This window comes from Mus caroli, unplaced genomic scaffold, assembly GCF_978045245.1.
Source record: "Mus caroli unplaced genomic scaffold, Mus_caroli_1 scaffold_2, whole genome shotgun sequence".
Lineage (NCBI taxonomy): Eukaryota > Metazoa > Chordata > Mammalia > Rodentia > Muridae > Mus > Mus caroli.
Window position 1 is genome coordinate 142,752,574 of NW_028227257.1, and position 13,265 is coordinate 142,765,838.

The 13,265-nt window shown below is 36.8% G+C and overlaps 1 protein-coding gene across 8 annotated transcripts in view; it reads left to right on the forward strand.

Annotated features, from left to right (window-relative positions):
* Dennd1a (DENN domain containing 1A) overlaps positions 1-13,265 on the forward strand; it is a 500,745-nt gene that overhangs the window by 145,070 nt on the left and 342,410 nt on the right. For 6 of the 8 annotated variants that reach the window (XM_085834969.1, XM_085834968.1, XM_029474576.2 and 3 more), the window contains one exon: positions 1,067-1,110. The exons of the other annotated variants lie outside the window; for them this stretch is intronic. Coding sequence is in view for 5 of the 6 variants with exons in the window: in XM_085834968.1 (XP_085691094.1) it covers positions 1,067-1,110 (44 nt within the window). In the remaining variant the exon portion in view is untranslated. The remainder of the gene's footprint in view (positions 1-1,066; positions 1,111-13,265) is intronic. 8 annotated transcript variants of the gene reach the window in all.

A 13,265-nucleotide genomic window follows, 5' to 3' on the forward strand; every position in this document is an offset into this window, starting at 1 on the left:
TTCCCTGGTCCCTTGTACCATATCTCTGAGGAGCCAAATCTTTTTCTTTTCTCTTCTTTTTTTAATTATGTGTTTATTACACACACACACACACACACACACACACACACACACACTGTAGCTGTCTTCAGACACGCCAGAAGAGAGTATCAGATCCCATTGCAGATGGTTGTGATCCATTATGTGCTTGCTGGGAATTGAACTCAGGACCTTTGGAAGAGCAGTTGAGTGCTCTTAACTGCTGAGGCATTGCTCCAGCCCCCAAATCTTTTTCTTACTGAAAAGCTTACATGCTTTCCTAATGGATTGTAGTTGGAATGCTATTAGCTTTTACATGGTACATGTCTGTGTTGACTTAACAGACTTAGCATTGTCTTACAGTTACAACTTAAGAATGAAGTGACCCGTTTAGTAACTACAGAGGTGGTCAGAAGAGATATTTTCACCTTTATATTTTTATACTTTCTACCCAAGTCTAATTATGTCACTTCTTATAATATTTGATTTTATATTGACAGAACAAAAGTGCTGGTTTTGTTTTGAAGGAAACTTCCCTAGTTGTGGCTTTGTTTTCATAAGCACTCGGGGAAGGATATGTTTTATTTTCTGAAGTGCTGACTTTTACATTTGTTCCTTGAAAAAATCCTTCCCTTGCTGTCCTTTTCTCCCGAGTCTGTCTTGTACTTAAGGTTTATCAGGCCAACATCTGTAATGATGAAAAGGAGGCTGCTATTAGAGAAGAAAAGTCAAGCAGGTTTAAGACTCATTTTTCTTTGGAAAAAATATTGAAGGCAATTTGCAGCTGGCAAGATTTTCACATTAGGTAATAGTCTAAAGTTAACAGAAGCATCAGGCCTTTAAATTTTTTCTTTTTTGTATTTCTGGAGGAGGGCAGTGGGAGTGCCTTGCTAAGGCCTTCCTTGTGCTCATCAACATAGCAGCCTCAGCTGCCCCCCTTGGATCCCCTGCCAGGGCTGCTATCATCTTCTGATCAAATATTAATGTGTGATCCTCTGCTTGCTCACTAATCCAAAGCCAATTAATATTATCTGTCAATTATTTACAGATCCTGAGGTGCAGAGGCAATTCCCAGAGGACTACAGTGACCAGGTTTGGAATGCGTAATTAATTTTTTACATGACAAAATTTATTTCAGAGTTGTTCAACATATTATTACTGTTCTTTTTAACTGAAAGAGATAAATGAAGTTTTAGAAAGGAATAGAAATGGTAATTAGGAACCAAAGACAAAAAGTAAAGCACAGTGAAGTGGGATTGAAAATATTAATGCTAAATTTGGGGTGTTTCCTTCAGAGGGCTATGTATAGCAAGTAAGCAAGAGATACCATGTCAGGTGTGTTGCATATGAGTTAGTAGAAAATTCTTTCAGAGCTGCCTGTAAACTGGTGTTTTTTTATTTTTGTTTTTAAATATACTGTAGTCAAGCAGTCTGACCAAAAAGGGAGGAAGGATTATAATGATTTGCAGTAGAGGTGACACTGTCTGTTGTCATTCTGGAATAAAAAGGTATTTGTAGGGAGAAAGTAGCACTGCCCAAGAGAGGGAGTTGATGCTACCCAGGTGTTCCTTCACTTTTCAAAGTTCCAGCTCTTTGCAAACAACAACAGTGCTGACAGTCTCATATCTCTCTTCTTTTTATAGCTCGTTCCAGGTTATACATCGATTCTCCATTTTCTACCCCAAGGAATACTGAAAGCACTTTGTAGCTTTGTTTGACTCTTTGCATTTTTAGTTCAAATTTGCAATTTGACATACTTTTTAAATATTAAAAAAAAAGCATCATTAACAACAATGCTATCACACTTTATCTTTGACAACTTTATCAGAGCTTTCACACAAGCACAATATTGTACACAAAGCTTGTTCCTAATGCATTCATTCAAGGTTTTCTGTTACTAGTCCTTGATTGAGGGTAAATATCATAGGAAAGAACCATTCAGGGCAATGGTAGTATCTTTGTATTGTAGCCTGTCATAGAGAGAGCAAGGTGTTCTATAGTCTTTTTTCAAAACAGGGGTGACAGTGTGACCAGGCACATAAGCTATTCAGTGGCATGTTTTATAGTAAGGCTTAAGGTGATAAGAATCTAGGAGAGCTGATCTGGTTTACTTTGTGTCTGACCTCAAGATTAAAATAAGATTTAAAAAATAAATTAAAATCTTACCTCAGCTCTCCTTCATCTTCTACTAGTAGAGTTCAATTTTTAATCATGCTTTAAGTTGCTATGAGATTAAGTCCTTTCAATTAAATAATACAGTCCAGAGATTATAGGACTTTCATACAATTACTGGACATCTTTCTTTAAGTAATTATCTATAGGATGAAAAACTATTGTTTGTAATTCACTGATGGTCATAGCTCTTAAGAAAATGATTGTTCTTAAATCTTTTAAGTAGGTAAATAACGTTTATGATCCCTGATCTGCATTTTGCAGGGAGAGACTGTTCTGTAGGAGAAAGCTTAGAGTGACATGATGGTTTTTTAAGTACATAACTTTAGAAATTGCATAGGTAATAAGTTTGTAACAAAACTCTAGAAAATAGAGGTCAAACAAAAGTAAAGCTTAAGAAGCATAAAGAGAATATAAACCATTCCAGTATTTTACTACTCAGAAGAAACTACTGGAACAAATCAGGAGTTTTAGCATCTGTGTTCATTTCTCCTGAGTGCATGTGTGTATTCATCATGTGTTTGAGGAGGGTGTGTGTGTGTATGTGCTATCCATGCATATGAGTCTAGAGAAATCTAAACTGTTTTCTGCACTGCCATTGCATGTGGAGTCTAGTTGGCTAATGTGATGTTAACTTTGTAGTAAATTTAGTCCTTTACTCTTGTCAATAGATGGCCTAACACACATTTCCTGTATGATTAAAATTATAGTAAGCATTTATGAAGTAATAGTTGTGGTTATCTTTAAAGGGGATCACAGGATAGATGTGTCTGGCTCCTTTGTTTGGAGGAGTGACACAGTTTTGGATCTGAGATCCAGACTTGTGGGTTAAGGGAAACCTACAAGAATATACACAAGATCGTGTTGTTTAGCATCTTCTCAAACTTTTAAGATGTATACTTTCCCTTCTTGACCCCAAACAACTCAGGAAATGAGACATTTCTACTTGGTTTTTGAAGATATTATTTTCAACTTTCCAAAAATGTACTTGAGGTATCATATCTACTATGAAAGAGAATGAAGAATGCTTATTTTTATTTGCCTTTAAAATCATTATATTCTAAATTCATAAGCTTTGTTTACATTATCATTTGTTTGAGTACCAAATTATGTCTCTCCTGTATACTGTTCAGATTATCTGTCTCTCCCATATACCATTATAAAAGATCCTTGGAAATATTTCTATTATGTGTAAACTTTAACTACAGCATTTCAGATATTAAAACATTTACATTGTAGTCCTTAAGGAACATTTAAGATATTTCTCCATCCAATATAGTGCTTATTACTGTGTGGGTGGAAGTGAACATTCTGGTTCTCTCCTCCCCATACCCTCTCCCTCCAGTTTTCTCTCCTCATTCGCCTAAACTACCATAGCTTGTTTTTACATATAGTGTATTTTCCATGTTCCCTCACACTTGATCAGAGAAGCTGGCTGATGCTAGATGTTTTATTCTGTGTGTTCTTTGTACCTTACAGTAAAAGAATCTGTCACAAATTATTGTGCCTCACTGCTTTAGAAACTGAGAAAAAAGGGAGGTTAGATTGACATCTGTGACTGAATAATGATGACCAGCCTTTTGGCTCTCCTTGAGCCACAAAGCTAGCACTGCCTTTAGAGTGGAAAAAGAAGTAAGAAGAAAGGGGAGGGATAAAAGAGAGTTACAAATCTGTGGTCTCAGAGATGTATTACTGTTGGGCCAGTTGTCTGCATGGTATGATAATCCATTTTGATCTTCTCTGTCTTAATTGTCTGCTAAAGACAAATGGGCAGTAAAAGTTCATCAGTTTCATCTTTTGCTCCTCGTTTAGAAGCAGAATAAATGATCCATCACTATAGAGGAAGCCTTTCTCTCTGTCACGGAAGTAATGCAGACCCAACACGTTTTATTAAAATGTTTTCCCCTCATTATTTCGGTCCTCTCAGCTCTGATAGATCTTACTGTTTCATAAAAAATGTAATCTGAAATGTAAATAAGGGTCTTGATACAGAAAGAAGAAGTAATGAGCAGCCTGAGCCACATTTTAGGGCTCTTGATTGTAATTACTGACAAAGTGATTTCTCTGTGCCCCATTTTTTTCCTTCTTTAACTTGTCTGTGACACAGTCAGACCACAATGACATCTATGGTTTAAAACCATTAAATCACTGCAGCATTCAATATTTCACTAAAAGTCTAGTAAGCCTGCTATTTTTAAGCCTGAAAATAGAGCTTTGTTAATTCCTGGAAGATGTGCACTGCCTATATATTTTTTTAAAAGAGCAAAACAAACAACGAAAATTGGGATAAGCAAGGGCTTTTCAGAGTTTGTGTTGCTTACTCATCTGTCTTTGTTTAAGCTTAATAGTTTAAATACTAAACTATCAACAGTGGTAGGCTTCTGACTTGAAAAGGATCTTGTACTTTTGAAAAAATCCTTCTAACAGCTTATTGTGAGATGAAAAAATTATCTCTCTCATAAATATATAATAAAATAAGCAATTTTTAAAGAGTTAGGTTATGAAATTGAGGATGGACTTGGGCTTACTTTGGGTTATGGGGAAAGTCTCTTCTTTTCACCCTTCAACAATAAGCAGAGTAATGCAGCCCTCTCAGTTCTCAAAGATAACATTGCCAGTCAGACACAGGAAGTAAGAGAAGCCAGGAGTATTTTTGAATCATGATTAAAACTATAGTTCTATAGTCAACCAGGTGCAGTTTTTTACTTTTGTTATTTTGCTTACTCTGTTCATTTATAATTATGGAAAGAATTGATAAAACCTTGTTGCATTAGAACCATTTTAGTGAATACTAATTGAATTAAGGGTAAAACAATAGTTAAATTTACATGTTTGCAAACAGTTGCTACTCTCCTCAAAAGCCCATTATTGGCTTTAAAACAATACATATTTTTTCCAGATTAAAAACTGGTAATAGTTATTGATACATGGCATAGGATATTATGAAATAAAGAAATAGTAACCTATCTGATATTTCCATAAGGAGCATTGTACTATATCAAGTGAAACAGGCATTACATATGATTTTAAAGCACACTAGTCACAATATGATTATTTCTCATCATAAAACATATATAATTATTTTGTTCTCACAATTTTGCACTTTTTATAAGCCCATTTGTTCTAACAGTGACGATCAGATTTGAGGATGCTAGAAGTTTCTTTCACCAAGTGCACATATACATTTTGATGAAATAGTATCAGAGTATCCTGCAAAAGCAAGGTCTGTGCACACCTGCCCACTCCCCTGTCTACAGATTGCTAATAGAGTCACAGGTAATTTTTCTTTCCACTGGCTCCAAAACACAGGTTATAATGAAACCAGTAATTTTTATGCATTTATAGAAACTATAAAAAATTTATGGGAATCTTTATATAGAAACTAACAATGTTTCTTGTACAACTTGTGTAAGCAGTATAGAAACATGGTGCACTGGGAAGATAAAATGGTGCTCTTCCTTTTGTGGTTTCACACGACCTAGGTGATTTCAAAATTTCACAATCGACAAGCAAATTAAAAAAATAAATATCAATACTAAAATCTAAAAATATTCTGCATAATTTGGGCTAATTGTGATGGAAATAGTGATTTTTAAAGTAGCATGCAATTGCTTAGATATGGATTTTCATGTTTGTATTGTAGATATGCTGTAAAGAAAACATTTCCTAAGTTGCTAATTATCCACAGATAACCTTGGTAAATTGATTAGAAGATTCTGGTTAGAGATATAGTAGTGATAGTATTTAAATGAGCATTTCTACTTGGCTACTGATGATTGCTTCATTCTTTTGATGTGGTCCAACATATGAAAAGTTTCATGTTACTTTGCTTCAAATATTTATAGACAAAATAGATAAAGTATTCTGTTGCAGAATTTCTTATATATTGATTGAGTGAATAATCCTATTTAATAAGAAAATTATATATGTAATCCACATGTCCTACAATTTTTACTAAAAAGGTATCCCTGTTTTACTTTATATAACACTATGTATAATTCTTACACAAAATACAAAACAAAGGACATTATGTGACTTGTCTTGTTATTATCAGGCTGGCAAACATGGAGAAGAGGGCCCTCATCTGTTACAGTCATAAGTAGAGGCTGAGGTTGGAACTGAGATATGGGTTTTGTGACACACACAGAAGAAGGAATTAGACTTAGCCATACCTCATTTCTCTGGAAACTCCAGAACTTCCTTGCTTTTGTAGTTCTTCTTCAGCCTGGAGGCTCTTAAGCTACAGCCCACTGATGCAGTCTACTCAGATTTGGTTCACTTTGAATTTTGAGTTTCATGTGATCTTGAAACTTACCTTTTTTTTTTTTTTTTTTTTTTTTAAATCAGCACACATAGTATTGCTTTTAATTAAGACATTTAAAAATACAATTAATAATACAAAATAAAATAAAATTAATTCTTGGTGATCTCCTCTTCTCCCTTTTGGGCCCCCTTACTTTCCTCTTGCCTTCCAGCCACTTCCCTCCATGGCTTCATTTTCATGTTTGAAAACTTTCTCTCTGTCCATCTGTGACCAGGATCTCACTGATTGGTCTTATACTTGTCTGTCTTCCATATAGCTGGAAATGGCAAGTGTTTTATGGCACTGGACCACAGAATAGTATCAGGATGCATTTGCATTTCATTCATAGGATTTGCTTAAGTGATGGCGAAGTAGATTAATCTTTAAAACAATTCAACATCCCAGTCTTTTTTTTTTTTAATAAAGATTTATTTATTTATTTTATGTATATGGGTACATTGTAGCTGTCCTCAGAAACACCAGAAGAGAGCATCAGACCCCTTTGCAGATGGTTGTGAGCCACCGGGTGGTTGCTGGGAATTGAATTCAGGACCTCTGGAAGAGCAGTTAGTACTCAACCACCGAGCCATCTCCCCAGCCCCCACAACATCCAAGTCTTAACATTAATGTAGTAATAAGGAACTACCCTTTCTGCCTTTTCCTCCTTATTGATGTTTTTTGATAGTAAAAACCAGTCTAGGAGAGTAGGTTTGATTTGTACAGAGATTGGTAAATTTGTAGAGCATGGGCCAGAAACTATGTAAGGAGGGAGAAAGAAAAGAGCAATAGACTATAGCTCTGTTCAGTAGTAGGCTGTACAAGTAACTTATGGCTAGAGTGCATTGATACTCATGGAACAGTGGCCTGGTCAGAATACCATAGGAGAATCATCAAGAGTGGTACAGAGAAGCTCACGTGGAAAATCTTAGAGAGCTACCCTAAAGAAATACCACGATTTAGACCCATGTTACACATGTGCTTTCTGTTGGCTGTTGACTTATGGGGCTTTTAACTTAATACTCCAGTCACTTTTCATAGACCTGAATCTACATCTATATCAGCTGCTACCTGTCCTTCCTTCCTATCCCATCTAACCTATCCATCCATCCATCCATCCATCCATCCATCCATCCATCCATCCATCAATGTGATTTCTTAGAGTAGGGTAGGATAGGGTAGCCCTGGCTGCTCTGGAGCTCACTTGCTGGGGATTAAAGGAGTGCATGACCACACCCAACTCTTTACTCTTATAAGTAGTTAGACTATTTTGTGAAAATTGAAGTACTATTTTTACTACTTTGGCTTTAGTTGGATGAACTGCAACATTAATCAAGCTTCAGATATTGTCATATATTCTAAGACTCCAACTATAACTATACCAAGGAAATATGAGTTAAGATGATGAAGATGAAAATGGAGGAAGAAACCACCACAGTGAGAACTACCACAGCACAAAACCAGATAGATAGATAGATAGATAGATAGATAGATAGATAGATAGATAGATAGAATGGTTGAACGAAGAATGAAAGTAAGTAATAAGTAATTTGGCATTCTGGCACTGTAGGTGGAATTGTAATTTTTGTATGCACAAATATAAATTCTCAATCCCTTCAACCTGAGAGGGGTTGTAAACCTAATAGCTATAAAAGTGCCTTGCTGCAGTTTTCTTGGAGCAGGGTATTGGGTCCCATGCTTGTACATAATGAGACTGTTTTAGTATGTTGTATTGCAGCTCTTGAAACAATTCATTGGCTTGAAGATGGATGCATGTATCCAGATCAAGTATCTACTGGTCCATATATGATTTATTCATTAATTTATTTGTTGAGGCAGAGTTTTGCCCTGTAGTCAGGTTCTCTTCGAAGTTGTGGTCCTTTGCCTCATTCTGGGATTATAGCCATGCCATCATGTAATCCTTACTTATGTATTGTTAATAGAAGTGTTGTTTTGTTTTTATTCGTCCCCCCCCAAAAAAAGCATTAAAATGTAAGTGTTGTGACTGGATAGATAGCTTGATGTTTAAAAGCATTGGCTGCTCTTCCAGAGGACCCAGGTTCAATTACCAGCAAACATATTGAAACTCACAGCTCTTTTGTTCTAGGGGAGCCAGTGTCCTCTTCTGGACTCTATAGAAACCAGGCACCCACATGGTACACAGATGTAAATGCAGACAAAACATCTATACACATAAAATAATAAAAATAAAGCAAACCCCTCCAGGGCTATACAGAGAAACCCTGTCTCAGAAAACCAAAACCAACCAACCAACCAACCAACCAAACAAACAAACAAATAAAATACAGCAAACCTTTAAAAATTTAAGTGTCTGAGGTTACTTTAGAGATGGTTGTCCATATTTTTAGCAAATTACCCAATAATATTATCAGCGAATTAAGTCTAGTTTTTGATGAATTTTAAATTAAATAATTAAATTACTTATATTTATTTGTTTTGAGTATGTGTGCTTGTGTGGAAAGGCTAGAAGACAACTTATGGCAATCGGTTCTATCCACTATGTGGGCTTCTGTGGATGGAGCATAGGTAGGTAGGCTTGACAGCAAGTGTCTTTATTGGCTGCAACAATTCCCTGGCTCTGCTTTTGAGAGAGTTTCTAGGCATAGAAATGGCTATGGACAGTTTTAGACTGGGGAGGGGCTTGGTGAATAGTATCACCTATGTGAGTGCTGAAGCCTGAGAGTGATAATTACAAACATGTACATTGGATGCAGGCTGTGTATGAGGTTAAAGGTCAGCTCTGCCATTTACATGTTGAGATTTCACTTCCTCCCTTGTAAACTAGAGATCGGCACAGTAAAGATCTTACTGGATCTGGGTCAGGATTAAGTGAATAAAAGTTCATTGGTGGCACACGCCTTTAATCCCAGCACTTGATTTGGGAGGCAGAGGCAGGCAGATTTCTGAGTTCCAGGACAGCCAGGGCTACACCCAGAAATCCTGTCTTGAACCCCCAACACCAAAAAATAAATTCATGAAGTGGAAACAGAACCAAAAAAGAAAACAACCTGGTGTCTAATTGTAACCAGCAATTGCAGATTCTCTATTGTTATTAGAAGTAGATTTAAGGTGGCAAGCTAATGTTGGATGTTTTATAATTTGCTGAGGCTGAGTATGATAGATACCTTTTGCTTCTAGATTTCCAGATCCATCTATGGAAGGATCTGGAAAAGTCCTCCTTGATAAACCTATACTGTTCAGAATGAACTTTGACGTCATAAAGGAGATCACAAGTTATTTGCCAAGGAAAGAAAGAATGGGGAACCATCCTTGCATATTTATGTACTGAGATGTACTAAAAATGTAAAAGCTTTTAAAATGGTGACAAAGGGGTTTCAAGTGGTTTAAACTTTTTATTGAAGTTATAAAATCTATATGTCAAGGCTCTGGTGCTGAAAACCTCAGAAACTTAGTAATAGGTCCCACTATCCTTGTAAATGAGCCTTTTTGGTTGTGTATGGTCTTTGTATTACTAGGGTACCTTTCATTTTGAAATGGTTATATGTAGTACGGTAAAGATTCCTCTGGCCATTATAATTTCTAACTAACTTCAGTCAGTTTCAGATTTCAAATGTGACATAATAACAAGTCCAGACTGTGGGCATGGGGCAGGGCTTGGTGAGTGGAAATGAAAGGAATTTATAAAAACATTGAGATTGTGTCTTTTGTGTGTGTATGTGGTATTAGAAATCATACATAGTGTTGTCTTTGAAGAAAATTTTATTTATCAAGGATTATTTATTACCTATCAACCTTGGCAAACACGAGACGTAATGCTTCACATTGCTTTTATCCATTAAGTCATCTTACACAGCTCACCTACCTGGCAAATACTGACTCATTTTTAAAGGTGGTGATTTACAAGTCACCTCTTTAGTATCTCTAGAGTACTTTCCTTTTGCCATGATTGTATTTCTTTTACTTAAGTAAAATTATTTTATGTGCATGTATGTTTTACCCACATGTATATCTGTGTACCATGTGTCTGATGCTTACAAAGGCCATAAAAAGTGCTGGACTTCCTGAAACTGGAGTTACAGAAGGTTGTGAGCTACCATGTGGGTTCTTGGAATTGAAGGATAGCCAATGATCTTAATTGCTAAGACAATTCTCTATTCCCTGCCCTGTCTCTATTTCTATCAGAAGACCCAAAACTTGCCTGTGTAACTTCCTCCTCCAGACAGGAAGCTAGGATGCCTACCTGCTTTATATTCATGGCTCTTGGATTGTGGTACTGTGCATGTATGTTAAGATAAAATTTTTTTATTTATAATAATAGACAACTAAATAGTGTCCACACTGTGACCCATCAGTCTAGAATTTAAGCAAGATAGGACAAATAAAAAATTTATGAAATCTCCATTTGTGCCAGGCAGTGGTGGCTCATGCCTTAAATCCCAGCACTTGGGAGGCAGAGACAGGCGTATTTCTAGGTTGAAGGCCAGCCTGGTCTACAGAGTGAGTTTCAGGACAGCTAGGGCTACACAGAGAAACCCTCTCTTGGAAAACCAAAAAAAAAAAAAAAAGAAAGAAATCTCCATTTGTAACACAAGGGAAATAAAACACAGAGAAGGTTTTTTTTTTTTAAATTTAATTTACTCAGTTAATTAGCTATTAATAATTATTTACTTTTTTCAATTTTTTATTAGATATTGTCTTCATATTTCAAATGCTATCATATGTCAAATGCTATCCCGAAAGTCCCCTGTACCCTCCCTCCATCCTGCTCCCCTACCTACCCACTCCCACTTCTTGGCCCTGGCGTTCCCCTGTACTGGGGCATATAAAGTTTGCAAGACCAAGGGGTCTCTCTTCCCAGTGATGGCCGACTAGGCCATCTTCTGATACATATGCAGCTAGAGACACGAGCTCTGGGGGTACTGGTTAGTTCATATTGTTGTTCTACCTATCGAGTTGCAGACCCCTTCAGATCCTTGGGTACTTTCTCTAGCTCCTCCATTGGGGACCCTGTGTTCCATCCAATAGATGACTGTGAGCATCCACTTCTGTATTTGCCAGGCACTGGCATAGCCTCACAAGAGACAGCTATATCAGGGTCCTGTTAGCAAAATCTTGCTAGTGTATGCAATGGTGTCTGTTTTTGGTGGCTGATTATGGGATGGATCCCCGGGTGGGGTAGTCTCTGGATGGTCCATTCTTTTTTCTTAGCTCCAAACTTTGTCTCTGTAACTCCTTCCATGGGTATTTTGTTCCCTATTCTAAGAAGGGGCGAAATATCCACACGTTGGTCTTCCTCCATCTTGATTTTCTTGTGTTTTGCAAATTGTATCTTGGGTATTCTAAGTTTCTGGGTAATATCCAGTTATCAGTGAGTCAGTTGATATGCACTCACTGATAAGAAGAGAAGAATTTGATGCTCCATACGAAGGTGATGATATCTGAAATTGTATTAAGCCCTAGAATGCAAAGAAATAATTTAGATGATGAGCCTGACGTCAGGTGATTGAAAACTAAGTCTTCCAACATTCTTTTTCAGTTTCTCATCTCAAGTCAGCTATGTGAAATAGTCACTCTATCTTTGTCTTCCAGACAAGCTATTCTCTCTTTCTTTTAACTCTGGTATACCACAGCATCTAACCTAAGACTTGTAAGCATCCTAAGCTATTTATTACACGGAAACACAAGTATGGTAGAGGAGTAAGTTTGCTCCTTTGTAAGACCCTTTAGCATAAATCTTTAATTCCACAGTTGCAACTAGAAAGTAAGTTAGGTGACAGGCTTTAGCTTCAGTGAGCATGCTGTAGCTATCTTATGTATTTGAAACTGGGGAGACAGAAGGCTAATCAAGGTATGAGATGCACAGTGTCTTCTGTTCCTCCACCAGTCTATATGAAGCTAATTTTATTCATGTTCAAGGTCGAATTCGTCTACAAGAGGATAACTTCTTTATGGGATTAGTAATAGACTCATTGAACATAGGTAGAACTTTTATTATAAGATCTGAGTCTCAGTTTCTTTGTAGTAGCCACTTACATAACCCCCAAAACAAATAACCACTGGCATATGAGAAAAAAACCCCAAAGTTTAGATATGCTGTTTTCATACTTTATACCAGCATAATCTTTGAAATTATCTATATAATCCATATTCTTAGACATGACTGATAAACAATAAAAACTACTAATACATATATTGACTTGAATAGTCTTCTCCATTTATTTCATTTTTGATGTCATGTATAAATCTTAACTTTTAACACTTGATTTTCTAGTAAATTCAAGTCTCTGGGTTTGCAGCTATATTCACTGATTGTTATAGTAACTCAAGAGACAGGAAGTGCCTAGAGCCTGTATGGGCTGAGAATGGGTCTGAGTTGGAAAGTGTAGGTGGGATGCATAAGGCCCTACTGCATAAGGCCCTACACTCTCTAGTGAGTCCCAGTGCATGAGGTCAACACTACCTTCCAGGACATAGGATCCCTTGGGCTGTGACCTGTGCCAACCCATCCGTTTGTTTTTACATTCCCTCTTTTCTTGCCAGGCTTCCTGAAAGCTCATGCCCTGGGATCTCTTGCTCAGTAGCCTTTGCTCCTGCTGCTGCTCTTGCCTCCCTCTTTCTATCTCTTCCCCATTCTTGCCTTGTGAATCTCTGCTCACTCCTTGAGCTTCTCTCACTCTGTCACTTTCTGAGAAGTTATTCATGACCCTTATGTCTAAATTCAGATATGAAAATCAGAATATACATAAACTTTGCTGTTTTGTTTAGAGCTTTCCATTCTTTTCTCTCAGCTCCT